Source organism: Podarcis liolepis (genome assembly GCF_965112155.1).
Source record: "Podarcis liolepis genome assembly, chromosome: 7".
In the NCBI taxonomy this organism is placed as follows: Eukaryota; Metazoa; Chordata; class Lepidosauria; order Squamata; family Lacertidae; genus Podarcis; species Podarcis liolepis.
In genome coordinates, this window is record NC_139561.1 from 42369506 (window position 1) to 42391827 (window position 22322).

At 47.1% G+C, this 22322-nt stretch overlaps 1 protein-coding gene across 3 annotated transcripts in view; it reads right to left on the reverse strand.

The window, feature by feature from the left end:
* GSE1 (Gse1 coiled-coil protein) overlaps positions 1 to 22322 on the reverse strand; it is a 439018-nt gene that overhangs the window by 354784 nt on the left and 61912 nt on the right. The window contains exon 1 of one of the 3 annotated variants that reach the window (XM_083513478.1): positions 16438 to 20914. The exons of 1 other annotated variant lie outside the window; for it this stretch is intronic. In XM_083513478.1, the coding sequence (XP_083369604.1) occupies positions 16438 to 18777 (2340 nt within the window). In that variant the 5' untranslated portion in view covers positions 18778 to 20914. Of the gene's footprint in view, positions 1 to 16437; positions 20915 to 22322 lie in introns of those variants that run through there. One more of the 3 variants, XM_083513474.1, reaches the window with a different exon arrangement.

The window sequence follows — 22322 nt, forward strand, 5'->3', positions numbered from 1 at the left end:
TGTTAAGTGAAAAACAATCACCTCAAATCAGTTCTGACAAAACAAGAGAGGACAACACAGAAACAACTAGAATGCAAGAGGCTGGCAATGATGTTGCCCAGATTCTCCATAAAAATTCAGGAAAGAAATGGAAGGAAGGCAAGTTCAAACTAAATGGTTCTACCATTTTTCAAAAAAGCAGTGAAGTGGTATATATGCTAATATGGTGAATGGAATATTGCACCATTATTCTAAAGTGTTCATTCTAATTTATAAAACTTCTGCATGGGAAAGAAGCTAATAAGAAGCCATTTCAGAATCTTTGCTGACCTTGAAACACTGATCCAAAGTGATACAAAATTTTGAGATATTCATGGAGGTAAAGGATCTCAATGGCTACTAGACACGATGGAGGCTATGTTCTGCCTCCACAGTTGGAAGCTGTAGTGCTTCTGAATATCAGCTGCTGGAAACCGCAGGAGGGGAAGTGTTCTTGTGCTCAGATCCTGGTTGCGGGTTTCCCATAGGGATCTGGTTAGCACTGTGAGAACTAAACGCTAGATTAGATGGGCCATAGGCCTGATCCACCAGGGCTCTACTTATGTTCTTATGGAACATGACTGGCAGGACACAAAACCACAGAAAAGAGCCAAAGTTCACCTGAGCTCAGCTACTTCCTAGGGCCATCCAAAAGATCAACCCATGCAACCCATATCACAATATGGCACCAGCAGAATATTAAGTGCACTGCAGAAAACTGTATTTGCAAAGAAACCAGCTCCCAATTAGAACAGGTGATAAGCAACATAATTTTTGTGGGTAAAGAAGCTCTCAAATCATCCACAATTGCCAACTGAGTGCAGAATTACTTCTCAATCTCCAAGATGTTAATGAGCCAGGCACTGAGCATGAGCAAAATGTCAAGCTCATGCTCTAAACCAAACTTTGCCAACCTGGCTCCTTATAGATGCTTTGGACAACGCCCATGAGCTCTTGCTGGCACGTGCTGGGTGGAACTGATGGGAGTTGTAGCCCAAAACATTTGGAAGGAACCAGGTTAGCCAAGGCTGCTGAAAACCAATTACACTGAATGCAATTCCATACAGAATGCTTTTTTGTGTACACCGTCCGGGCAAGAACAAGCTTTTAATGCTATCACATTGCCACTCAATTCTTATTACATGCTGCCCATACAATGGTGTGCTGCACACAGATGTCCACCAGTCCAGGATTCCTCTGTCTTTTAAAAGGCCACAAACCTAGCCAAGCCTGACACCCACCGCTCCAGGCACCAGCTAAAGAACAGCAAAGCCCCGGCTGCTCTGCAGGAACATAAAGAACACCCAGCTGCAGCAAACCTGCCACTGTTATCCCCAGATGCTCTCCCCCCACCCCAATGGCTTCCTAGGCACTTCATGACCTTCATGGCTGCCCTTTCCCAGCTGTTCCACATCGACATATTTGCTCCTGCAGCCGCTCAGGCCTGCAAGCTGCCATCAATCACATCTGAGAGCAGAGATCCCTTTAAATGCCACACCAGGTCTCTGCTATGGAGGTTCACATGGACTGTCACTCACCTTGTCCCTCGGCATCAGGCCTGGAAAAGAACAGATGCACACATCTTCACTTTGCCTGCCTCTCCCCCAGGCACACCGTCAACTTTACAACTACCTGATCTTGTGAATTAACTGCAGCGAATGCAAAGGAAGACGATGACGCATTCTAGGTTCCAAATACTGATGCCTCTGACCTTATCTATGGTGGATCACACCAGCAGCATCTTTGGAGGAGGGGGGAAAGAGAGAAAGAGAAAGAAGGAAGCTGCATAGAGAGAAGGGAAGGTAAATAAAAACATAAAAAGAAAAAAACCTTTTGAATGTAGTCTGCTGTTGTAGGTTGGGATTACAGATATTTTCTGGGTCTGGCAACTGGGACTTTATCTCAAGCAAGGTACTCTATAACTTAAACAGTCATATACTGCATTATGACCATTTGAAGGGATGCTCTTGCACTATAGTGCAACAAAAGCAGGACAACATAAAGTGGAACGTTTGTTACAGGACTTCAGCAGGAAGCAAAGGGACATGCACTGATTGGAAATGAAGCTGTTATGTTGCAGGTGCTAACCATGTTGAAAGCAGGATTGCATATAACCACCCCAATACTATCATGAGTACAAATCGTCATGTATACCCAGTAAAAAAGACAGCTGGAGAGGCGCCCTAGGCCTACGAATGATAATGTTGATAGAATCTCCTTCCTTGCTAACTGTTCCACTCCTCTCCCCAAACAGAGGCTCCTGCTCCCCTAAAAATTTGATGGCACTGCCTGGGAATCTAAAATATGAATTCAGCCTTGCAAAAACATGATGCTGGCATGGAATTGCCTGAAATATGTTTCCACTACGGATGTGTTCTCTCTTTTACTTATCATTTCCCTTGACACAGAGGTTGCTGGGGAGCACCCTGTCTAAATGGGCAACCCCATTTCTTTGCTGGGAAAATTATGTAAAAGGAACTTTTGTGCTAAGGATGGCCCATTGTACTAGGAAAGGAGATTAATCTTTACAAAAAGCAGGCTTTGACTCAGGATTTGTTGAGGCATACTGGCCTTTTAAAAGAAAAGAAAATTTCTATCAAGCAATTGCCCTACTTTTACTCCCAACCCGAACCCTTGAGGTGTGCTTGGAATTTTTAAGTGTTAACAAAGCACAGACAAAAAAAATTTAAAAGGGGCAAACTTGCAAAAGAAGTGGGAGACTTATTGGTCTTCGTGAATCAGTCAATACAGCATTATCCAGTCTTTTGCCCTCTTCCAGACAGAAAGAGGACTTGGGAGCAACCTTTTTAGAGGCACTGTCTGGTTTGTGTGGAACCAAAAGGCCTTTTTACATGATTACAAGAGACAAGAACCATCAAAAGAACATCAGCCAAAAGAGGAGAATAGGCTTGCCCAATTAGCCGAAAATGCACTCCAAAAGAGCCCCGGCTGTCTGCTAAATAAAAACTAGCATCTCTAACAATCCAGCTAGTAAACACAAAGAAAAAACAGTTTTATATAGAAACTGTCCTGGGGTTTCTGGATATGAGTTGGGGGCTGGAAAAACTGGCAGGGGCTTCACTGGTTTCCCAACTCTATTGTTACACAGCACCTTGCCTCTGCTTGGCCCTTCTATGACGTTTCCCACTATCCCCCATGCCCTTCATCTTTCACACACTTCCTTGCATGAAAGGTACTTGGGAGAGTTGCAAGTTCAGAACTGTGAGTCAGCCGACAGAGCCAAAGTGGAAGTTTTTCCATGTGCCTTTCTTGAAGCAGATGCTCTCCTCATTGCCAAAACAAGCAGGAACTGCTGTTCGGCAGCACTACAGCATGCCAAAGAGAAGAGGAGGGTGGAGAAATTACAGTGCTGTGACACATGACAACCCATTTCCCACCCACCCACATTTCACATACGCACCCCAAGGGCCAAGAAATGATGCCTGCATTCGATAAGTGGAAAACATTGGGGACAGAAGGCCACCTGAAGTCCTGAACAAACACTCTGGTGGCAAAGTGCCACTGCTTTGCTTAAGTGACATGCTGAGCTCTTATTTCTCTCCCCACCCTCCCTTCCTCCCCACAATCCCTTCCTTCTTGATAACAAATGCTACAGGGAAACAGATGTGAGTGTCTCCTGCTGACATTCATGCGATGACAGATGTACTCTGCAATACTTCATGTGTGGGTAAAAGACTCCAGCAGCACCTGTTCCCTTTCCTGGTAGAAATATGTATGTTCTGCATATAAGCCCTCCATGAACTCATGACATTAGCCAGAGCAAGAAAGGAAAGCCCAGTTTAAGAAAAACAGCAAGTGAAAAGGTAGCAGGAAAAGGAACCCAAACATCTTAACTGCTTCAAGGGCATCAGGAGATTCAGAAAATTCCTGAATGAAGAGATTCCCTGGTCTTGAATGGGGTAACTGTGCCCCTGAAGGACCAGGGGCGCAGCCTGGGAGTCATTTTGGACTCACAGCTGTCCTTGGAGGCGCAGGTTAACTCTGTGTCCAGGGCAGCTGTCTACCAGCTCCACCTGGTACGCAGGCTAAGATCCTACCTTCCCGCGAACTGTCTCGCCAGAGTGGTGCATGCTCTAGTTATCTCACGCTTGGACTACTGCAACGCGCTCTACGTGGGGCTACCTTTGAAGGTGACCCGGAAACTGCAATTAATCCAGAATGCGGCAGCTAGACTGGTGACTGGGAGTGGCCGCCGGGACCACATAACACCGGTTCTGAGAGATCTGCATTGGCTCCCAGTACGTTTCCGAGCACGATTCAAAGTGTTGGTGCTGACCTTTAAAGCCCTAAACGGCCTCGGTCCTGTATACCTGAAGGAGCGTCTCCACCCCCATCGTTCAGCCCGGACACTGAGATCCAGCGCCGAGGGCCTTCTGGCGGTTCCCTCATTGCGAGAGGTGAGGCTACAGGGAGCCAGACAGAGGGCCTTCTCGGTAGTGGCGCCCGCCCTGTGGAACGCCCTCCCATCAGATGTCAAAGAGATAAATAATTACCTGACATTCAGAAGACATCTTAAGGCAGCCCTGTTCAGGGAAGTTTTTAATATGTAACGCTGTACTGTTTTTAACACTGATTGGGAGCCGCCCAGAGTGGCTGGGGAAACTCAGCCAGATGGGCGGGGTATAAATAATAAATTATTATTATTATTATTATTATTATTATTATTATTATTATTATTACATGCCTGTACTATAGTACTGTTACAAGTTTGAGCGGGGCAAGGTTCCCCTAAAAGCTCTGGATTCAGTAAAGGAGTTAGAATTTAAGAAACCTCATAATTCCTAGTTTTAGTATGTGTTGGAGTTTAATCAATGAGTTTAGAAGTACAAAAATACAGGATGGACTTGTTTTCCTGACTAAGGAATCGCCTGGGGATTGGCCATTATGAAACAAACACTGAGCCATTAACCCATCAAGAAAGCCATCAGCAAGGCAGAAGACTCTCTGCTGGACACAGAGTTGGGGGACTCCGCCTTGAGCTCTGGGTAATTAGCAAAAGACAATCCCAGAATTGGGAGGGGAAAGTTTCCAGAATTGCTGTGAGCAATGAGGTAAGCAAAAAGGGAAGAGTTTCTATTTTGCAAGCTGGAGGTCAGACATGATGTATGCAGTCCCTTGGAATCTGAGGCTGCAGCAATAGTGGGAACAGGACCCTCTTGGGATGCACTCTCTCCATCTGGACACCGGTTGCAAATATGTGTAAATAAACCATATAGGATAAAGACACCACAGACTCTGCTGTCTCATTGTCCCCAAAGGAAACACAGACTATGCCAAGTGCACCAGCAACCCCTGGAATCTCACACCACTCATGGAGACTGGGGTGGGGTGTAACAGTCTTGAATTCAAGGTCATGATTTGAACATAACGCTAAGCTGAAGCCAAGAACAAACTATGATTTAACCATGAGTTGCCCCACAGATGACCAAACAAATCATGACCTATGTCATAGGAATATACAAAGCAGCCTTACACAGAGTCAAAACATTCTAGCTCAGTATTGCCTACACTGCTTGGCAGCAGCTGTCTGCAATTTTTCCCAATCCTACTTGAAGATGGCCCAGGGACCTTAGGCACTGATGTTTTCTATGGACTCCAACAATGTATGGTGTTCCCCTCAATACGATGAAGATTATTTAATATCTGTCTAATTAAATGTACAGCCCCAATTCTGGCATTTGAAGCCACCAGCATTTTAAACATTTATTCTCATCAAGCTTTAAATTTTAAAAGGATCACAAAACTTCCAAAGGCAGCACTCTAAAGAAAGTACAACTTGAAGCAGAACCTCTTAAGGTACATTAAATTATGATTTATTTAGCCCAACACTTACATGCCCTGTTTCCCATGTGATAGAGGAATCACTTTGTAACAGAGTATATATAAAAACTTAAGTGTGCTGTTTTGCTCTACACAATCCTTGATGATGACTCAAAAGTGACTGCAGGAAAAAATAGCTGCACCTGGATGCAGGGCGATGGTTCTGTGTGCCCAACTATAGGAGCCCCAAACGGAAGAGACAGCACTGTCATCAAACTGCAGCAGAACAGGGAGGGAATAGAGAGCCGTCACCAGCTCTGTTGCAAAGCCAGGATCTACCTCCATCAACTGTAATATGGCAGCAGCCATTTCACCAGGCTATAACAGAGGATGGCTGAGAGATCTAAGAGATCAGTAGGTTTTGGCTCCTCCTTTTCTTGACCTTCACCACCCCAGCTGGGTATTATAAGAATTTGTAAAAAAGAACTGGTACCTGAGTTGGTCTATTTTTCCTCCCTCCCAATTAATTTTCCTTCTGTGTTGTGTTCTTTTTATATTGTAAACTTCACATCTGGAACTGTTTTATTTTTAGTAATCTGCAAACTGCTCTGGTAGGCTTTGGGGAATGAAGAGTGGGATAAACATTCTTTAATTAAATAAGAGGGAAACTGATAAAGCCCATCGGCCCAAGGAGAAGGAAATTAGAACGTTGCTTCATTTTCTGACGTTCCTTTAACACAATTAAAGTAAGGATGGAAATTCAGCAGCACGTTTTCTTTCCCCAGCATGCAGATGAAATGATCAGTTTGCCTGCTGGATTCCTGACTGTCAGAGGAAATTTGACAAAAGGCTGGAAAAATGTTGGCAATGTTAAAGAAATATTTTGAAAGCTTGGTTTGTTTTCCAGCTGATCTTGCAATTTGTTTTTGTGGCTTAATTAGCTATCATTAAGGAATCAAGCTGGATTCACACTTAATACGATGTTAAAGTTAAAACAAACCAAAGTTCACAATCCAACAACAAACCATGATTTCAGAATAAAAATTGAAAAAATAATAATAATAAATTGCCCAGTAGCACCTTAATATAGAACAACTAAGTTTGTTTTGGTATAAGCTTTTGTGTGCATGCACATTTCTTCAGATACACGAAAGCTTATACCAGAACAAACTTAGTTGGTCTATAAGGTGCTACTGGACAATTTTGTATTTTTTTATTTCAAGTCAGACAAACAAGGCTACCTACCTGAATCTAGAATCATGGTTTCAGAACACAGTTTGTTGGCAGTAAACAAAATATAGTTAAGCTGCTACACAGGATTCAGACCATCAAACAAGCCATGGTTTTCTGGTGACAGAAAACTCATTCTGAATCGGACCAAACATGGGTTAGAGCTCAACATCAAACCTACCTAGTGGCGATAGCGATGGCGAAGAGGACCTTCTTTGCCACCTCTATTGCATCTGCAGAAAACAGTAGCAGGAGAATATTTCAGGTAGTTCGTAATTTAACAGAACCACCTTCACAATTGGGGCCTGGTGAGGACACCAAGATCTCCTGCAATGATTCAGATTTAGAAAGAGGTAGACTCCACCGTAAGAGCAGGACCGGGGCAGGAGAGTGCTAGAGTCCTGTCCAGTCAAGTTGCATGGGATTAGTTCCAATCTGTTACCTCTGAGGATGTGAACAAGCTGCTTGGACAAGTGAAACCAACCACCTGTCTCCGTGATCTTTGCCCATTCTGGCTCATAAAAGTGAGCTGGGCTGGCTGATGGGCTCCACAGACTGATGAATGCTCCCCTCTGTGAGGGAGTCTTCCTAGACCCACTTAAAGAAGCGGTTATTAAACCTCTTTTTTAAAAAATCATCTTTGGACCTGGCCACTATGGCCAACTATCACCCAGTCTCAAATCTTCCATTCTTGGGCAAGGTGATTGAGCATGTGGTCACTGAACAGCTCCAGGCACGCCTGGAGGATATGGACCATTTGGATCCCTTCCAATTGGGATTCAGGCCTCATCATGGGACTGAAACTGCCCTGGTCGTGCTGGTCAATGAGCTCTGGCAGGCTAGGGACAGAGGGAAAGCTGTTTCCTAGTTCTGCTGGATCTCTCAGCAGCTTTTGATACCACTGACTATGGTATCAATATAGACCGTCTAGGGGAGTTGAGAGCTGGGGGCACTGTTAGGCAGTGGTTCCACTACTTCCTCCTAGGCCATGTTGTTGGGGCATGAGTGTTCAGACCCCTGGGCTCTCACTTGTGGGGTGCCTCAGGGCTCTGTCCTCTCCCCCATGCTTTTCAACATCTGTATGAACCTGCTGGGAGAGATTATCTGAGGGTTTGAGCTGAGTGCTCACCAGTATGAAGATGATACCCAGTTCTACCTCTTGTTTAAATCAGAAACAGCGAAGGCAGTGAATGTCCTGTGTGAGTGTCTGGAGGCGGTTTGATGGCGGCTAATGGATTGAGGTTGAATCCTGACAAGACAGAAGTACTGTTTTGGGGGGACAGGGCGTGGGTGGGTATGGGGGACTCCCTGGTCCTGAATGGGTTAAGTGTACCCCTGAAGGACCAGGTGTGCAGCCTGGGAGTAATTTTGAACTCACAGCTGTCCATGGAGGTGCATGTCAATTCTGCATCGAGGGCAGCTGTCTACCAGCTCCATCTGGTATGCCAGCTGAGACCCTACCTGCCTGCAGACTGTTTCACTGGGGTGGTACATGCTCTTGTTATCTTCCGCTTGGACTACAGCAATGTGCTCTACGTGGGGCTACCTTTGAAGGTGACTTAAAAACTACAACTAATACAGAATAAGGCAGCTAGGCTGGTGACTGGGAGCAGCTGCTGGGACCATGTAACACCAGTCCTAAAGGCCTTCACTGGCTCCCATTACATTTCTGAGCACAATTCAAAGTGTTGGTGCTGAGTTTTAAAGCTCTAAACAGTCTTGGTCCAGTACATCTGGAGTGTCTCCATTGATCAGCCCAGACACTGAGGTTCCCCTGCAAGCATTTTCTGGCAGTACCCTCACTATAAGAAGCGAAGTTACAGGGAACCAGGCAGAGGGCCTTCTCGGCAGTGGCACCCTCCCTGTGCAATGCCCTCCCATCAGATGTCAAGGAGATGAAGAACTACACAACTTTTGGAAGATATCTGAAAGCAGCCCTGTATCAGGAAGTTTGTAACATTTGATGTGTTGCTATGTTTTTATATGTTCTGTAAGCCACCCAGAGCGGCTTGGGAAACCCAGCCAGATGGGCAGGATATGAGTAATAATAATAATAATAATAATAATAATAATAATAATAACCAAGCCAGTGTTTCTCAAACTAGGCAGCCCAATCCCATTTGCAGACTGAGGCTGAGAATCAGCTACCTGCCCAAAGCCAGGTGGCAAGCACATGTAACTCAAATTTAAGTTTATGAGGCAACACTGACTCAAATGTAAAAACAAAAAACACGTAAGGGTTGTATCCAATGTTAGTTTTACTCAGAGTAGACCCAGTCAAATGAATAGGAATGACTAACTTGGTTTATACATTTTAGTGGTTCTACTCTAAGTAGAACTTAGCTGATACTACCCTTAGTTCTTTGTCTTACCCAGGGTATGGATTAGGTGCCTACCCCATGTAAAGGAGCTGCAAAACTCACTTAAGTAAAATATTCTTACACAGTGCAGGGCAATGTATTGGGCATATCTACATTGTTTTAATCAGTTTGTCATAGTTTCTCCCAAAGAATCTGAGATGGGAACTGTAATTAGGGGAAGACACTGAGAATTTGCCCCCTGCACAATAATAGAGTCCCTAAAATTCAGGAGTGGGGTTTCCAAAGTGGGGAATGCATTCAATCAGTTTAAGCCTGCAGCGCAGATTTGCCCAGGACTTTCTGCAGCTTCACTTTTAGTTTCTCTACACTAATGCTAACACAGGAAGCTGCCTTATACCAAATCAGGCCATTGGCCCATCTTGTTCAGTATTACCTACACAGATTGGCAGTGGCTCTCCAGGATTTCAGATTGGTGACATTCCCGGCCCTACCTGGAGGTATCAGGGATTTAACCTGGCACCATCTACATGCAAAACAGATGCTCTGCCACTGAGCTATAACCCCATTGTGCATTTTGCTGCAGTTATAAGAGGGGCTGTTTCCAGAGGATTCCTATGCAGCACACATCAATCACATTTGTTTCTCTGTCTCAGCCTCCTGAAGGCAGGCAGTGTGTGCTGATCCTGTGACTCCTTTAGCAGTTGCCCCAGCAAATTGAAAGAGAAATGCTTGCAAATGCTAGAAGCTTGCCAAGCATAAAGAAACAGCAAAGTACATTCCTAGGCCACACCAGATAGAAGAGAACTCTTCGTATAAAGCACCTACAGCAAGCAAGACAACTACTGTGAGCAGAACACAGGAAGCTCCCTTTCCCCAGGTCAGATTTTCTGCCCTACTGACCCAGTGTTACCTGCTCTGACTGACAGTGACTCTCCAGGATCTCACGCAGAGGAAGGTCACTCTAGTCACCTGTTATCTGCCCTTTTTACTGGCAACTGACTCTAGTAGCTTTGGCATGCAGCATATTGTGGTCCCTCCCCAAGGAGTCCTACCTCTAGGGTGGAGAACCAACAGGTGTTTGTTGACTCCACTCCCAGCAACACCAGCTGGCATGGCCATCGGTTGGGGATTACTACAGTTGTAGTATGACAATGTCTGGTGACACACACATTCCCTATCTGGGCTGTATACAACATGGGACTCATGTATCTTCAAGCAGGCATAGGAAAACTTTTTGACCCAGTGGAGCAGAGCTTTATCTCCTCCAACCCCCACAGGCCAACTTTGACAAGTGGCCACCCCCCTGTTAGTCATCTGATGTCATGATAACTCTTTGCAGGGGTCATGATTACTCTCTACAGAGAACAAACTGGAGAAACAGCACCAAGCAAGACTGAACTCTCTGCTCATCAGCAAGGGAACTGACATTTGCAGCCAAACTGAGCAGGGTTTAACCCCCCCACACACACACACACACATTCATCAGCTGATAAGTGGGGGTTAAACCCTGCTGCTTTGGCTGTGCATGCCAGCTCCCTGTGGGAAACTGACAGGTGCAGCCAACAGAGAACTGAGCCCCACCAACCCTAGCCCATCAGGTGACATCACTCACACATCAAAGTTGCGTCAGCTGATTGGCACATGGGCAGGGTTTCAGGGTAAATGGACTTAAGGGCCAAATTAGACCCCCTGATGACTGTCTCACCTCATAGCAGCTCCCATGCTGGCTCTGCTCGTTTACCCAGAAATGTAAGGCTAACAAGCATTTTAATAGGTAATTTTCATATATGTGCGTGAGTGCACGTGTGTGTGTGTGTGAAAGTGTATGTTGTATGTATAGTTGGATTTTTTGAGGTCAACTTGTTTTAACTTCTGACTTTTATTGAACATTTGAATGCATACTTAAGATTATGTGTAAATAGTTTTGGCAATTAAGTGATATACAAATTTTACAAATAAAATTATCTACCCCTGCTCCTCCTACTCTAAAAAGCGAGAACTGTCACAACCAGGATTAGAATCTTCACACCCATTGCTTCAAGGCTGCAAAGCAAACTTCCCTACAAGATATATATGGATTTCCTCACCCTGCCCAATGTAATCTTTTAAGCATTGAGGAGGGTGTTGCAAGGCACAGGTTTTCCACTTGGCTCTTTGTTTTGCTGGCTAGTTTGTCAGTTTCCCTGTTGGATAGCAGCTTTACTTTCATATTTTAATTGCACTGTATGAGGAAGTACTTTATGTCCTTTGGAGCAGAAATAGTAAGACACAGTAGTCTCTCCAAAACACCATCTCCTTTGGGGAAGCCTGACCCACAACCAACCCCAGCTGGTCAGTCTTTGAAATAAAATCCAGCAAGGTGCTCAGTCAAAGCAACCCTAGCAATGGCAAAACAAGAAACAGATCAATAGTTTAGATAAAAAGCTCTTTTTGCCTGAACACCACTAAGCATTCGAACACTTACAAAACACACCAGCTAGATACAGAGTACAGATACATTCCCATTTCACAGATATCTGTACTGTATTGAGTTTGCGGCAATGATGCATCTGACAGCAACTGTTTGAGCCAGAGCGCTGGCATGGAACATTCCAATTACTTGGGGAACAAAGCAACAAAAGGTTCACAGTCCAACTTCTGGGATAGAAGAGATAGCTGTCTGTTTGACTGGGATTAAAGCCCCATGCAGTACTTAGGGAAGGAGGAGCTGCATGGGGGCTGGCTCAGGCCTAGATGGCTGACCGGGAGGAGGTCCTAGAAGCAGAGATGACTGGTGATCACAAGGACTGGTAAAGCAGAATGCAAGGGAGATCAAAAGTTAGCCGAACCAGAGCCCAGGACAGCCCGAGGCAACTAATTGCAGTTTTGTCCCCAACCTCCTCCCTGCTGACTTCTACAAGGGCAGCATTGGGACTAAAGAGGAGTAAGCCAATGCCACCCGCTGGACTGGATACAAGTAAGAGGCAGGCACGTGGGAGCTGGCTGAGCACAGGCTGAGGTTGGTGGGGCAGCAGCCTCCGCTGCCTAAGGGGCAGAGAACCTAAGAGACAGAGGGCTCACTTGGGAAGATAAAAGGGAACAACAAACACATTATGAATCACTGAGAGAAACAGAGGGATTTACACAGAAGTTTTAGGAACAGTGGGATTAGGGAACCAAAGGTATGCATGGTGTGGAGAAAGTGGTTAGATGAAAGTTGTCTCCCTCCCTCATAACACTAGAACTCATGGACATCCAATGAAACTGAATGTTAGAAAATTTAGGACAGACAAAAGAAAGCACTTCTTCACTCAGGGCATAGTTAAACTCTGGGATTTGATTTCCCCAAGGTGTAGTGTATGGCTTTAAAAGAGGATTGGACAAATATATGCAGCAGAAGGTTATCAGTGGCTACTAGTCTCAATGGTTATGTTCCTATCCCCACTATTGGAGTCAGTATGCCTCTGAATGGCATTTGCTGAGAATGACAAATGTGGAGAGGGCTGCAGCACACTCGGGTCCTGCTTTTGGGTTTCCAATGGGCATCTGGTTGGCCACTGTGAGAAGATGCTGGACCCGAGGTACCACTGTACTGAACTTCACATATACTGATTTGAAGCAACCACAGGCTTTGCTTAAGTCTGGAGCTGCAAAGTTCCCCAGAGCTGATTTGAACAACCATGCTAAACACCAATGCTTGTTCAAAAGAGGACTGCTAGCCCCACCGGCTCAAGGCAAAATGATTTTCAGACAAACAAAAGAATCTGAATACAAATGTCTCAAAACAGCCTATCTCCTCCCAGTACTGAATGTACAGTGGTACCTCGGGTTAAGTACTTAATTTGTTCCGGAGGTCTGTACTTTACCTGAAACTGTTCTTAACCTGAAGCACCACTTTAGCTAATGGTGCCTCCTGCTGCCGCCGTGCCGCCAGAGCACGATTTCTGTTCTCATCCTGAAGCAAAGTTCTTAACCTGAAGCACTAGTTCTGGGTTAGTGGAGTCTGTAACCTGAAGCGTATGTAACCTGAAGCGTATGTAACCCAAGGTACCACTGTACTACAGCAGCCTCTGTACAGTGGGGCTGACTCAAATGGTGAGCCCAGGGTTAGGAAGGCAGCTCAAATATTAGATCACATTTTATTACAGTCCTGCAATGTCATTCGTTAAGGCCTGTCGTGAGTTTATCATCAGCAGCTGTCCTCTCTAGCCAAGGGGATGGAAGCTCAGATGAAAAGCAAACAGCCCTCTGGAAGGCTTCTTAAGTCATAGGAGCATGAAAATCTCTCCCCTCCACTTACACAGCTGACTTTCAGATTAAAAAGACACATTCCCACAGGGAGGGAAAGAAGCCAGTAAGCTTGGAAACACCTCCTTCAAGGATCCTGGGGCTTCCGTTTTTTTCATTTGCTGGCAGAATGGGAGTTCCTATCTTAGGGAGCATGCTTATTTGGTCTCTCTCAAAAGCTTGGCTCTGAGGCCAAGAAATATGTCACCATTGATAGTCCAATCCTTTAAGGGTCCACAAGCAAGCACTAAATAGCTTTGAGGCCACTTCATCGTCTGCCCGCATGACTTGGAAATCAACACTCTACAAGTGGTTTAAGCTGAACAACTGCAATTGTTGCTAAAGCAATGCTGATGCCATATTTCAGAAATCTGGTTACAGAAACACTCTTGAAATCAGCTTCACCCATTATCAAGTTTCCTCCCCCCCCCCCCTAAATTCTGCTATCACTTTCTTTAGTTTAGGATTAACATGTTAGTGCAAACTATCTCTCCCATGAGGAGATAATATATTTCATTGCGTTTATATCCTGCATTTCTCTCATGATGGCACTCAGGGTGACAGACATAAAGTTCCCAAGCAGTCTCCCGCTTGGACCTAGATCTCATTAGCTTCATCAAGGTTGCTGAATCACATACCTTCAGACTCTGCCCTGGGAGCTAGATAGGAGAGTCTGATATGTGGGGGTCACTCTCACACATCTTACCAGGTAGTCAACACAAGACTTCCTCCATGGCAATTTTTCATAAACATACACAAATAGGAGGTGTGATTTATCCATGTGTTCTCTTCCCTGTCCCCCTTGCAATGTGCAAAACCACAGAAATGACAGAGGCTATTCCTGCAGGAAGTCATTGTCACATGCTGGTCTACTTGTATGCAATGGGGAGAGGTTGCATCATAGTCAGAGATGACCACACACTCATGAGGATTTTGAATGCCAAGAGATAAGAATATGCATGAAGGGAATACTGTACCTCCAATCAGAAAAGGAAATTTCTATGGTGTGTATAGCAAGGAAACTTGCTATTGCATAGAAATGACAGATCTTTGCCACTCTGGAACATACTGAGCAACTACTACCTAAGAGCGCATCAAAATTTCTTTTTCTCTCTCCCATATTCAATGAGCAGTGCATTTGCACGTCAACCCTGGTCTTCTGCATACTCCTGTATGAAGGCAAGTTTCACTTTTTGGCTTTAAAAGGACTGCAAATTGCTCACCCCACACACAAAACCCTACCGCATAATTTGCCACATTTTCAACAACATGCAGCTGATATGGCAGACATTTAGCAAGCAAAGCCTTTCCTGGCATGCAGACAAAACAGAAAATCTTCATTTGTTGGATCTGTACATGTTAGGCTGGTGTTAAAGAGGCACAGGGGCAGGCCAGTAAGAATAAGAATGGTCTCTTCCCACAGCCCTGGACCCTGTGATCATCATCCAAGGTCCTTAGTGTGCCTCCTCCACAAGAGGTCAGGAGGGTGGCAACATGAGAATGGGCCTTTTCTGTGGTGGCTCCCTGCTTGTGGAATGCTCTCCCTTGGGAGGGTTGCCTGGCACCTTTGTTGCATATCTTTAGGCACCAGGCAAAAACATTCCTCTTTTCTCAGGCCTTTATCTAATTAAACAATCTATGATCTATTATTGTTTTTGTTACTATGTCATGCATTTTCTTGTTTTTATATGGTAAACCACCCTGTGATCCTTGGATTAAGGACGGTATAGAAATATATCTACTGGCATTCCTGGTTGCTCACAGGTTTATTTGGAAGCCTGACTCCCATTACTTTCCCACCTTCCACACTGAACTGACTGGCAGGGATTAGATCCCCCCTTACCCATAATGCTTTCGAATCTGCTGCTAGACGAGGATCGGGACATCTGCACACTGTGGAGCTGAACTGCACACCTGGAAGACTAAGCAACTAGAGAAATGTAAATAGCTAGTATATAAAATAAAAAGCACTAAAAGCACTATAATCAGCTTTCTAACAGCCACTCAGCCACCTCAGGACCTGCCTTCAGGCTATTAAGCAAGTATGATTTACAAATGTTTTCTTGTTAAGCCACAAATTCCTAGTGTAAGTGACAAATTGGACAAGAACATTTAAATGCTGAGCAAAACAGCCATGGAGGAGAGGGGACGGCTTTTAGCCCACATTTGGTGGACTACTAACTTCCGTAGAATCACTCTTTTAAGGCACCTAAACCATAAGTGGGCATGGGAGTGCCCTCCAGAAAGTCCTGTGCACTACTAATTAGTTTATTGTGACAAGGAACTCTGCATTGCGCTGCCACAGCCTACCATGGCTCTGCTTCTGGGATTCTTTCCAGCCGTTGTACCTGTATTCTGAAGATACATGAATTAGCACGGGGGGGGGGGGACCACCTGATATGCCCATTAACAGAAAAACACCTCAGGAAAAAAGCACTTTGCATCATAGTTGGGAAACTGTGGAGTTCTCTTACGGCTCTAAAAAACTAATGTTGAAGCTAATCCCTAATAGGATTTTGTAGCAGGAGTAGAATGGCACCAGCATTAGAATTCTTGTTAGCTTCTGGTCTTGAGTGAGTCACCTAAGAGAAAGCCTTTCAGCAGCCAGTGCTTGCTTAAAAAAAGGAGATACATGCTTACAGTTATCCCACGCACCTTGACAGAGATCCATGGTGGGGTTTTTTAGAGTCATGAGGTCAATGACTCTGGAGTGGCTGGTTTGCTAGAAAGCAACAGTTTGGCACCTGTCTCCAGCCAAAGCTTGCAGAAGAGCAACAGCAGATAATTCCAGTTCCACTGGAAGGTCAACCAAGCAGCTTACCTTTTGGAGAGAAGCTGGTGCCATTGCAGGTGCAGCAAAGAGATCTCTGGACACTGTGTTTTTGCCAGCCAGCACCAGTACGGAACACTCAGCGCATGCTCCGATGGTCAGCTGCTTACCGTCATCCACCAGCAAGCTGCTAGGCACCCGTAAAGAGCACAGGAACACTGGCAGCCTGGCAACTTGCACCGCTTTTAATCCAAGGCATCGTTTCTTCTCTTGCCTGCAGAAGAAGCAGACAAAAGTCTCCACTTTGTACTGCCTGGACCAGGCACTGCTTGGATGGGGGGAATGGTTGCTTTCATGCTGCATCCACTGTCCCAAGAGATCATGGTAACAGAGCACACATGTAGCCACTATTCCAGTTGAATCGACAGGCCTAGCCCGAGGAGCTGGTGGGTAAACTGTGAGGAATGGGAAGAATGGCTCCTTCTCGCCAAAGCGGCCTGGAGGGTTGACACTGATGTGAAACTCCTTCCCTGCTCCCAGTTCAGCTCCACAGATGTAGCAAATGGACACCAAGCCCACTTTGGCCAAACCAGGATGCCGGGCAATGCTGTTGGACTCCCCAGCTGAAAAGACCTGGTGATACCTGCCCAGGAAGCTCTGCACCGAAGTGATGAACTCCTCATTGTGGCAAGCCCGGTACATGGCCCATAGGTCCTGCAGGACACCATAACATTTCCGACAGCTATGGACCTCCCAGTGCTTGTTGAGACCTTTGGCATTGGGAGGGCAAGGAAGGAGGCTGAGGAAGGGGAAGTGCATGGTTGTTTTGGCATTGCCGTTGGTGATCTTGGCAGATACTGACCGGCCATCCTTGGTGCAATCCTCCCCACAGAGGTAACATGCTTCCTGGAGAAGCTGCAGGGGTCCAGGCAGTACCTCCTCTCTTGGAAGAGTCTCCCTCTTAGCCTTGGGGGCTACAGCGTTCAGAGGTACTACATAGAGCCGCTGCAGGACAGGCACGTTGGCCAACTCAAAGCTTTGCCACTGCTGCATGAGGGAAGCGAAGCAGCAAGAACACACTAAGGTGCTACCAGCGGTGCTGATGGGTAAAGCCCCCGGAGGAGGGCTGTGCAACCACAGGAAGGGGAAGAAAGGCGCCTTAGAGGCTTTCTCCTGCTTTTGCACGTGAATCCTGTGCTGGGAAGTAGACGTCAAGAGGGAGCCGCAAACGTAGCAAACGACTTCTCCTACCGATGGCGGTTCTGCCCCCCAGAGAGGTCTGGGCGCTAGGAGGGCGCTGCCATTCTCTTTTTGCTCCTCGTCGCTGGTGATATTGATCTCGCTCTCCTCGGAGGAGCAGTAACTGGAAAGCTCTCGGCCACTTTCCCCCGGGGGTCGCTTGCCCAGCAACCCGTCGCCTCTTCCTGCTGTATTGAAGGCCCCCGGTGCGCTCCCGCCGCTGCCCCCTGGCGCGCCATGAGCAGCTCTCCAAATCGGCGCCTCGGCTCCCCAGAGTCTTGCCCGCCGCTGCCTCTTCCTCCGAGGCTTCTCTGCCGGTGGCAGCCCGTTCCCCGGGCGCAAGGGGGCCGCCGCCATCGCCGCCTCCTCTGGGGGTGGCGGCGGCGGCTGGTTCCACTCGCGGTAACTGGCGCGGCTCCCCATGTGCGCGCTTGGCACCGCGCGCTCTTTGACGCGCCAGTAACCCGGACCGCCTTTGGCGCCGCTGTTCCGGCTGGGGGAACGCAGGTCAGGCTCCGAGAGGTTACCGGCGTCAGAGAGAGAGGAAAGCTCAGAGTCTTCGCCGCCGGCGCCGCAACCTTCTTCCTCGTCGTCGTCTGCAGGCTGGCTCCGGCCGCTGCTGCTACTAGGACGCCGCTCGTCGTCGGCGCCCAGCACGTAGGAGAGGTTCCACTCTTGGGGGCCCCTGCGCAGCCCGCCGGGCCCCCCCGCCGGCCCGTCGCACTGGTAGGGCCGCTTCAGCCAATACATGCGCTTTTCCACCGGCGTGCGCGTCCTCTCGAAGGAGTCCCACTGCTCCGCCAGAAAGCAGCGGCAGACGGCGCACACCACAGCGCAGCCCTCCGGAGTCACCTCCTGCGCCCCGGGCGCCGGCTCCTGGTGCTGCAGGAAAGGGAAAAAAGGCTGGTTGTCGCGGGGGTACTTCACTTGCAGCTTCAGCTCCTTGCCCCGGCTGATCCCGCCGCCGCAGATGAAGCAGCAGAGCGCCGCGTCGGAGGAGGCGGAGGCAGCCGCCGCCAACGCCGCCGGGGACTCGGCACGACAGCAGCTGCCACTCGCCGCTGCTCCTGCACGCTCGTCCCCGGACGCGATCGCGGCCATCAAGCGCTGCTTGCGCGAGATCGGCGCCTCCTTCTCCGGATAATCGCTCATTTTGCCCTCGGGTAGTCCCCGCCCGGGCGGGAGCGGCGGCTGCGGGAGGCTCCCCAGGGCTGATCGCTCATCCTGCAGGCGCCGGGTGGCCGGACACGCTCTGGGAGGGAGACGGGCTGCCGGAGTTGGCTGCGATTAGTTGGTTCCCATCTGCAGACTTGCTGCTGCTGCTGCCGCCGCCGCCGCCACTTTAGGAATGGGTGGGAAGGGACTGGGATCCGGGCTGCTGCTGGCGGAGGGGGGTTGTTTTTTGGCGTGGGGCGCTCCTGCGGGCAAAGGCTGGAGACGGTTGCCAGCCGCGTCCCGCTCCAGAGCTAACTTCGGCCGGGTGGAGGAGCAGCAGCCGCCTCTTGTGCAAAGTTTGGCTGCGAACTCGGCAGCGCCATCTCCCTCCCTCCCTGGAGGTGGGTCTCCTCCGCGCCACCAGCAGCGGCGGCTTCCACAATAAACCAGCCCCCTCCCTGTCTCTCCCCCACCCCGCGCGCCAAAATCTGCATTGGGGGGAGGAGGGAGGGAGGGCTTCTTCTCCCTCCTTGCTCAGGCTCGCGGCCAACGATCACACAAGGAAAGCCCCGCTTCGGAGGAACTTCGCGGCCGTCGCCTGCCCAGAGTCACAAGACCTTTCTGAAGCCGAAAGAATATAAAGAGGTTCGTGCGGCTGTAGAAAGATTCTTGTTTGCATTTGGACCTGCAACATTCAAGTTCCAGTTCTTACTAAAGACTTGGAGTGGTTTGTTGGACTGTACAGCTGCTTCACCCTCTGCTTTTCTCATCTGTCAAACGGGAGCAAAGACTAGTTACCTATTAAGTTCTTTCTATTACACATTAATAATATTTGTGCTCATAATGCTATCATCCCACTTTTAATAACATTTCAGCCTGCAAAATTTTTGGGGTGGTGGCACAGCTTCATATCCAATCAGTGCATCACTTCCTGCTGAATTCCCCAAACTTTTTATACCACAAATGTTCTGGTTTTATAGCCCCCCGAATAATGCTGTAACATTGGAGAAACATTGCTGAACAAAAAAGGTGTCCTCCAGATGCATTTGGACTACAACTCCTATCAGCTCCAGCTGGCATGGCCAGTGAGCAGGAATGATGGGAGCTGTAGTCCCATCTGGAGAGCTCTGCCCAACTGTTAGAGCATTTGCAAATTAAGGGCTTGTTTTTATTTCTACATATTCATTATTCTGTTTTAAAATGAAATGCAATGGAGGAACATCCAGCCAACACACAAAAATCCTGCCACCACCCCCAATCAGATGTTTGGGAACCAAATTTAATTCCCTGCCTCTCTCAGGTGATCCACAAAACTCTGGCCTGTTGGAAAGGGCTTGATGGGCATCAACAAGAAATAGTGGTGGTGCAAAGGGAAACTACAGGCAAGATGCAGAACAGCCAGTCTCTCTAAATGGCTCTTGAGACTCTTGACAGGTCACAACCCCTCTCCCTAGGCCACACCCATCACCAGCCCTGCTCCAATGCCCTCATTTAGTACTCTGAAATATGTCCTCGAACTGTGATCATGCCTCTTCCTTGCCTTCCTGGAGCACAGAGAAGGGTGTGTGACTGTAGAAACCTCTGACTTTGGCATGGCTGGAATGCAGTCTGCTATACAAAGTAAGAGTCATATGCACTGCTGTACTTGCTTTTGCCTCTGGCCGCACCCACCCCAGCATGTGGCCCCCAGAAGCTTGCCCAGGATTTAATTCAGCCCTTGGGTTTAAAAAAATAAGGCTTCCCATCCCAGTTGTAAAGCAAATAAAGCAGAGATCCAGGTTTCAGCAATGCCATCACAAACTGTGTCATGGTCATTAACCTCACTTCCACACTAGATGAGTCAACAGCACTTTGTCAAAGTCACTACGTCAAAGGGTGGCATGGCAATTGCACTTAAAGTCAGGGAAATTGCTGCAAACCATGTCTTACAATAGGACAAGCAACCTATTGAGTAGCTTATATCTGGAAACCATGCCATCTGGATTCTTTGTAAAAACTGAATGAATGGCTGAGATCAGCTCCAGAAAAAAAAAGGCTGATGTGGAAGCACCCCAGCAGCATTTGTCTCTGGAGTAGTTCTTCCTGTGCCAAATAAAAGAATATAGAGGGTGTCATTTTTTTAAAAAGCCACTAAGCACAATTCTTTCCTGCTCAGAACAGGAGTAATTTCATTCCAGAGCCATCTGCACTATAACTTTCCAAGATGTCAAAAAGTTGCTAGTTTTGCCATCATTCTAGAGCTGTGTAGACTGCAAGGAAAAGGTTATAACAAAGTATATTGGGGCCATGGGCAATTGCTTTAGGGTTTTAAAAGAAATAGTTTCATGAAGGACATGGTTTATCAGTGGCTACTGCCTCTATATACCAAGGTAGTCATGCTGACCACACGACCTGGAAAAACTGTCTGAGGACAAACGCCGGCTCCCTCGGCCTGTAAAGCGAGATGAGCACCGCAACCCCAGAGTGAGTCGTCTGCAACTGGACTTAACTGTCAGGGGTCCTTTACCTTTTTTATATAAGTATTACCAACTCTAGGGGCAGGTTCTTACCCTTATACCTTCCATGTGAGCTTTGAAGGGCAACTGGCTGGTTGCTATTAGACACAGAATGCAGAACTAGATGGGCCATGGCCTGACAGTTTTACTCTCCTGTGTTTACACTTTGGAAAACTTTAACCAACTTTTACTTTCACATCTTTTTAAACTGATCACATTTCCTTCACAACTAGCTCTCTTCTGCCTTAGCAAAGACTCATTTTGGCACCAGTAAGGTGGCCTCTTATGCATTGCCTTGTGGCTTGTCCACATTTCTGCTTGCCCCATCACTTACTTCTCAGAAAACTCACTCTTTACCATTAAATTGGAGGAAATGTCAATTGAGTTTTCTGTGGACTGATGTCTGCTCTGAATCAGCGGTAAAGAAGGGGTTTTCCTAGGGAAAGCAGCAGGGCAAACAGAAAACCACTTGGACCCATGCTTTTAAGGCATGGGACAAGCAAAGTGTGGACGAGCCCTAAAAGGAGGAGTTGCATCATTAAAAAAAGAGATTTGCATAAAATTTGCATGTCCTAATTTATAAGTATAGCTGCAAATTTAGAAACGATGACTACCATTTAAATAGGAATACAGTAAGTCTCATCATTGTAGGGAAGACTGGGGCCAGGTGACCCGTGTGCCTTCTGTCCAGGGTTGATAGGCAAATTCAGGGCCCACCTGTTCTCCCTTCATAGGGTTCTTCATTTTTAAATCAGACTTGAACTTGACAGTCTTTCAAATAGAGGGCTGTATTCTGACAACCCTTGAAATAGGGAACTATCCTCTGTAAAATACAAAACATGGTCACCCTACACACCAGAATGCTCTTTGCACTACTTGTACCAATGCTCAAGAAGAAGAAAAAGAGTTTGGATTTGATATCCCGCCTTTCACTCCCCTTCAGGAGTCTCAAAGCGGCTAACATTCTCCTTTCCCTTCCTCCCCCACAACAAACACTCTGTGAGGTGAGTGGGGCTGAGAGACTTCAAAGAAGTGTGACTGGCCCAA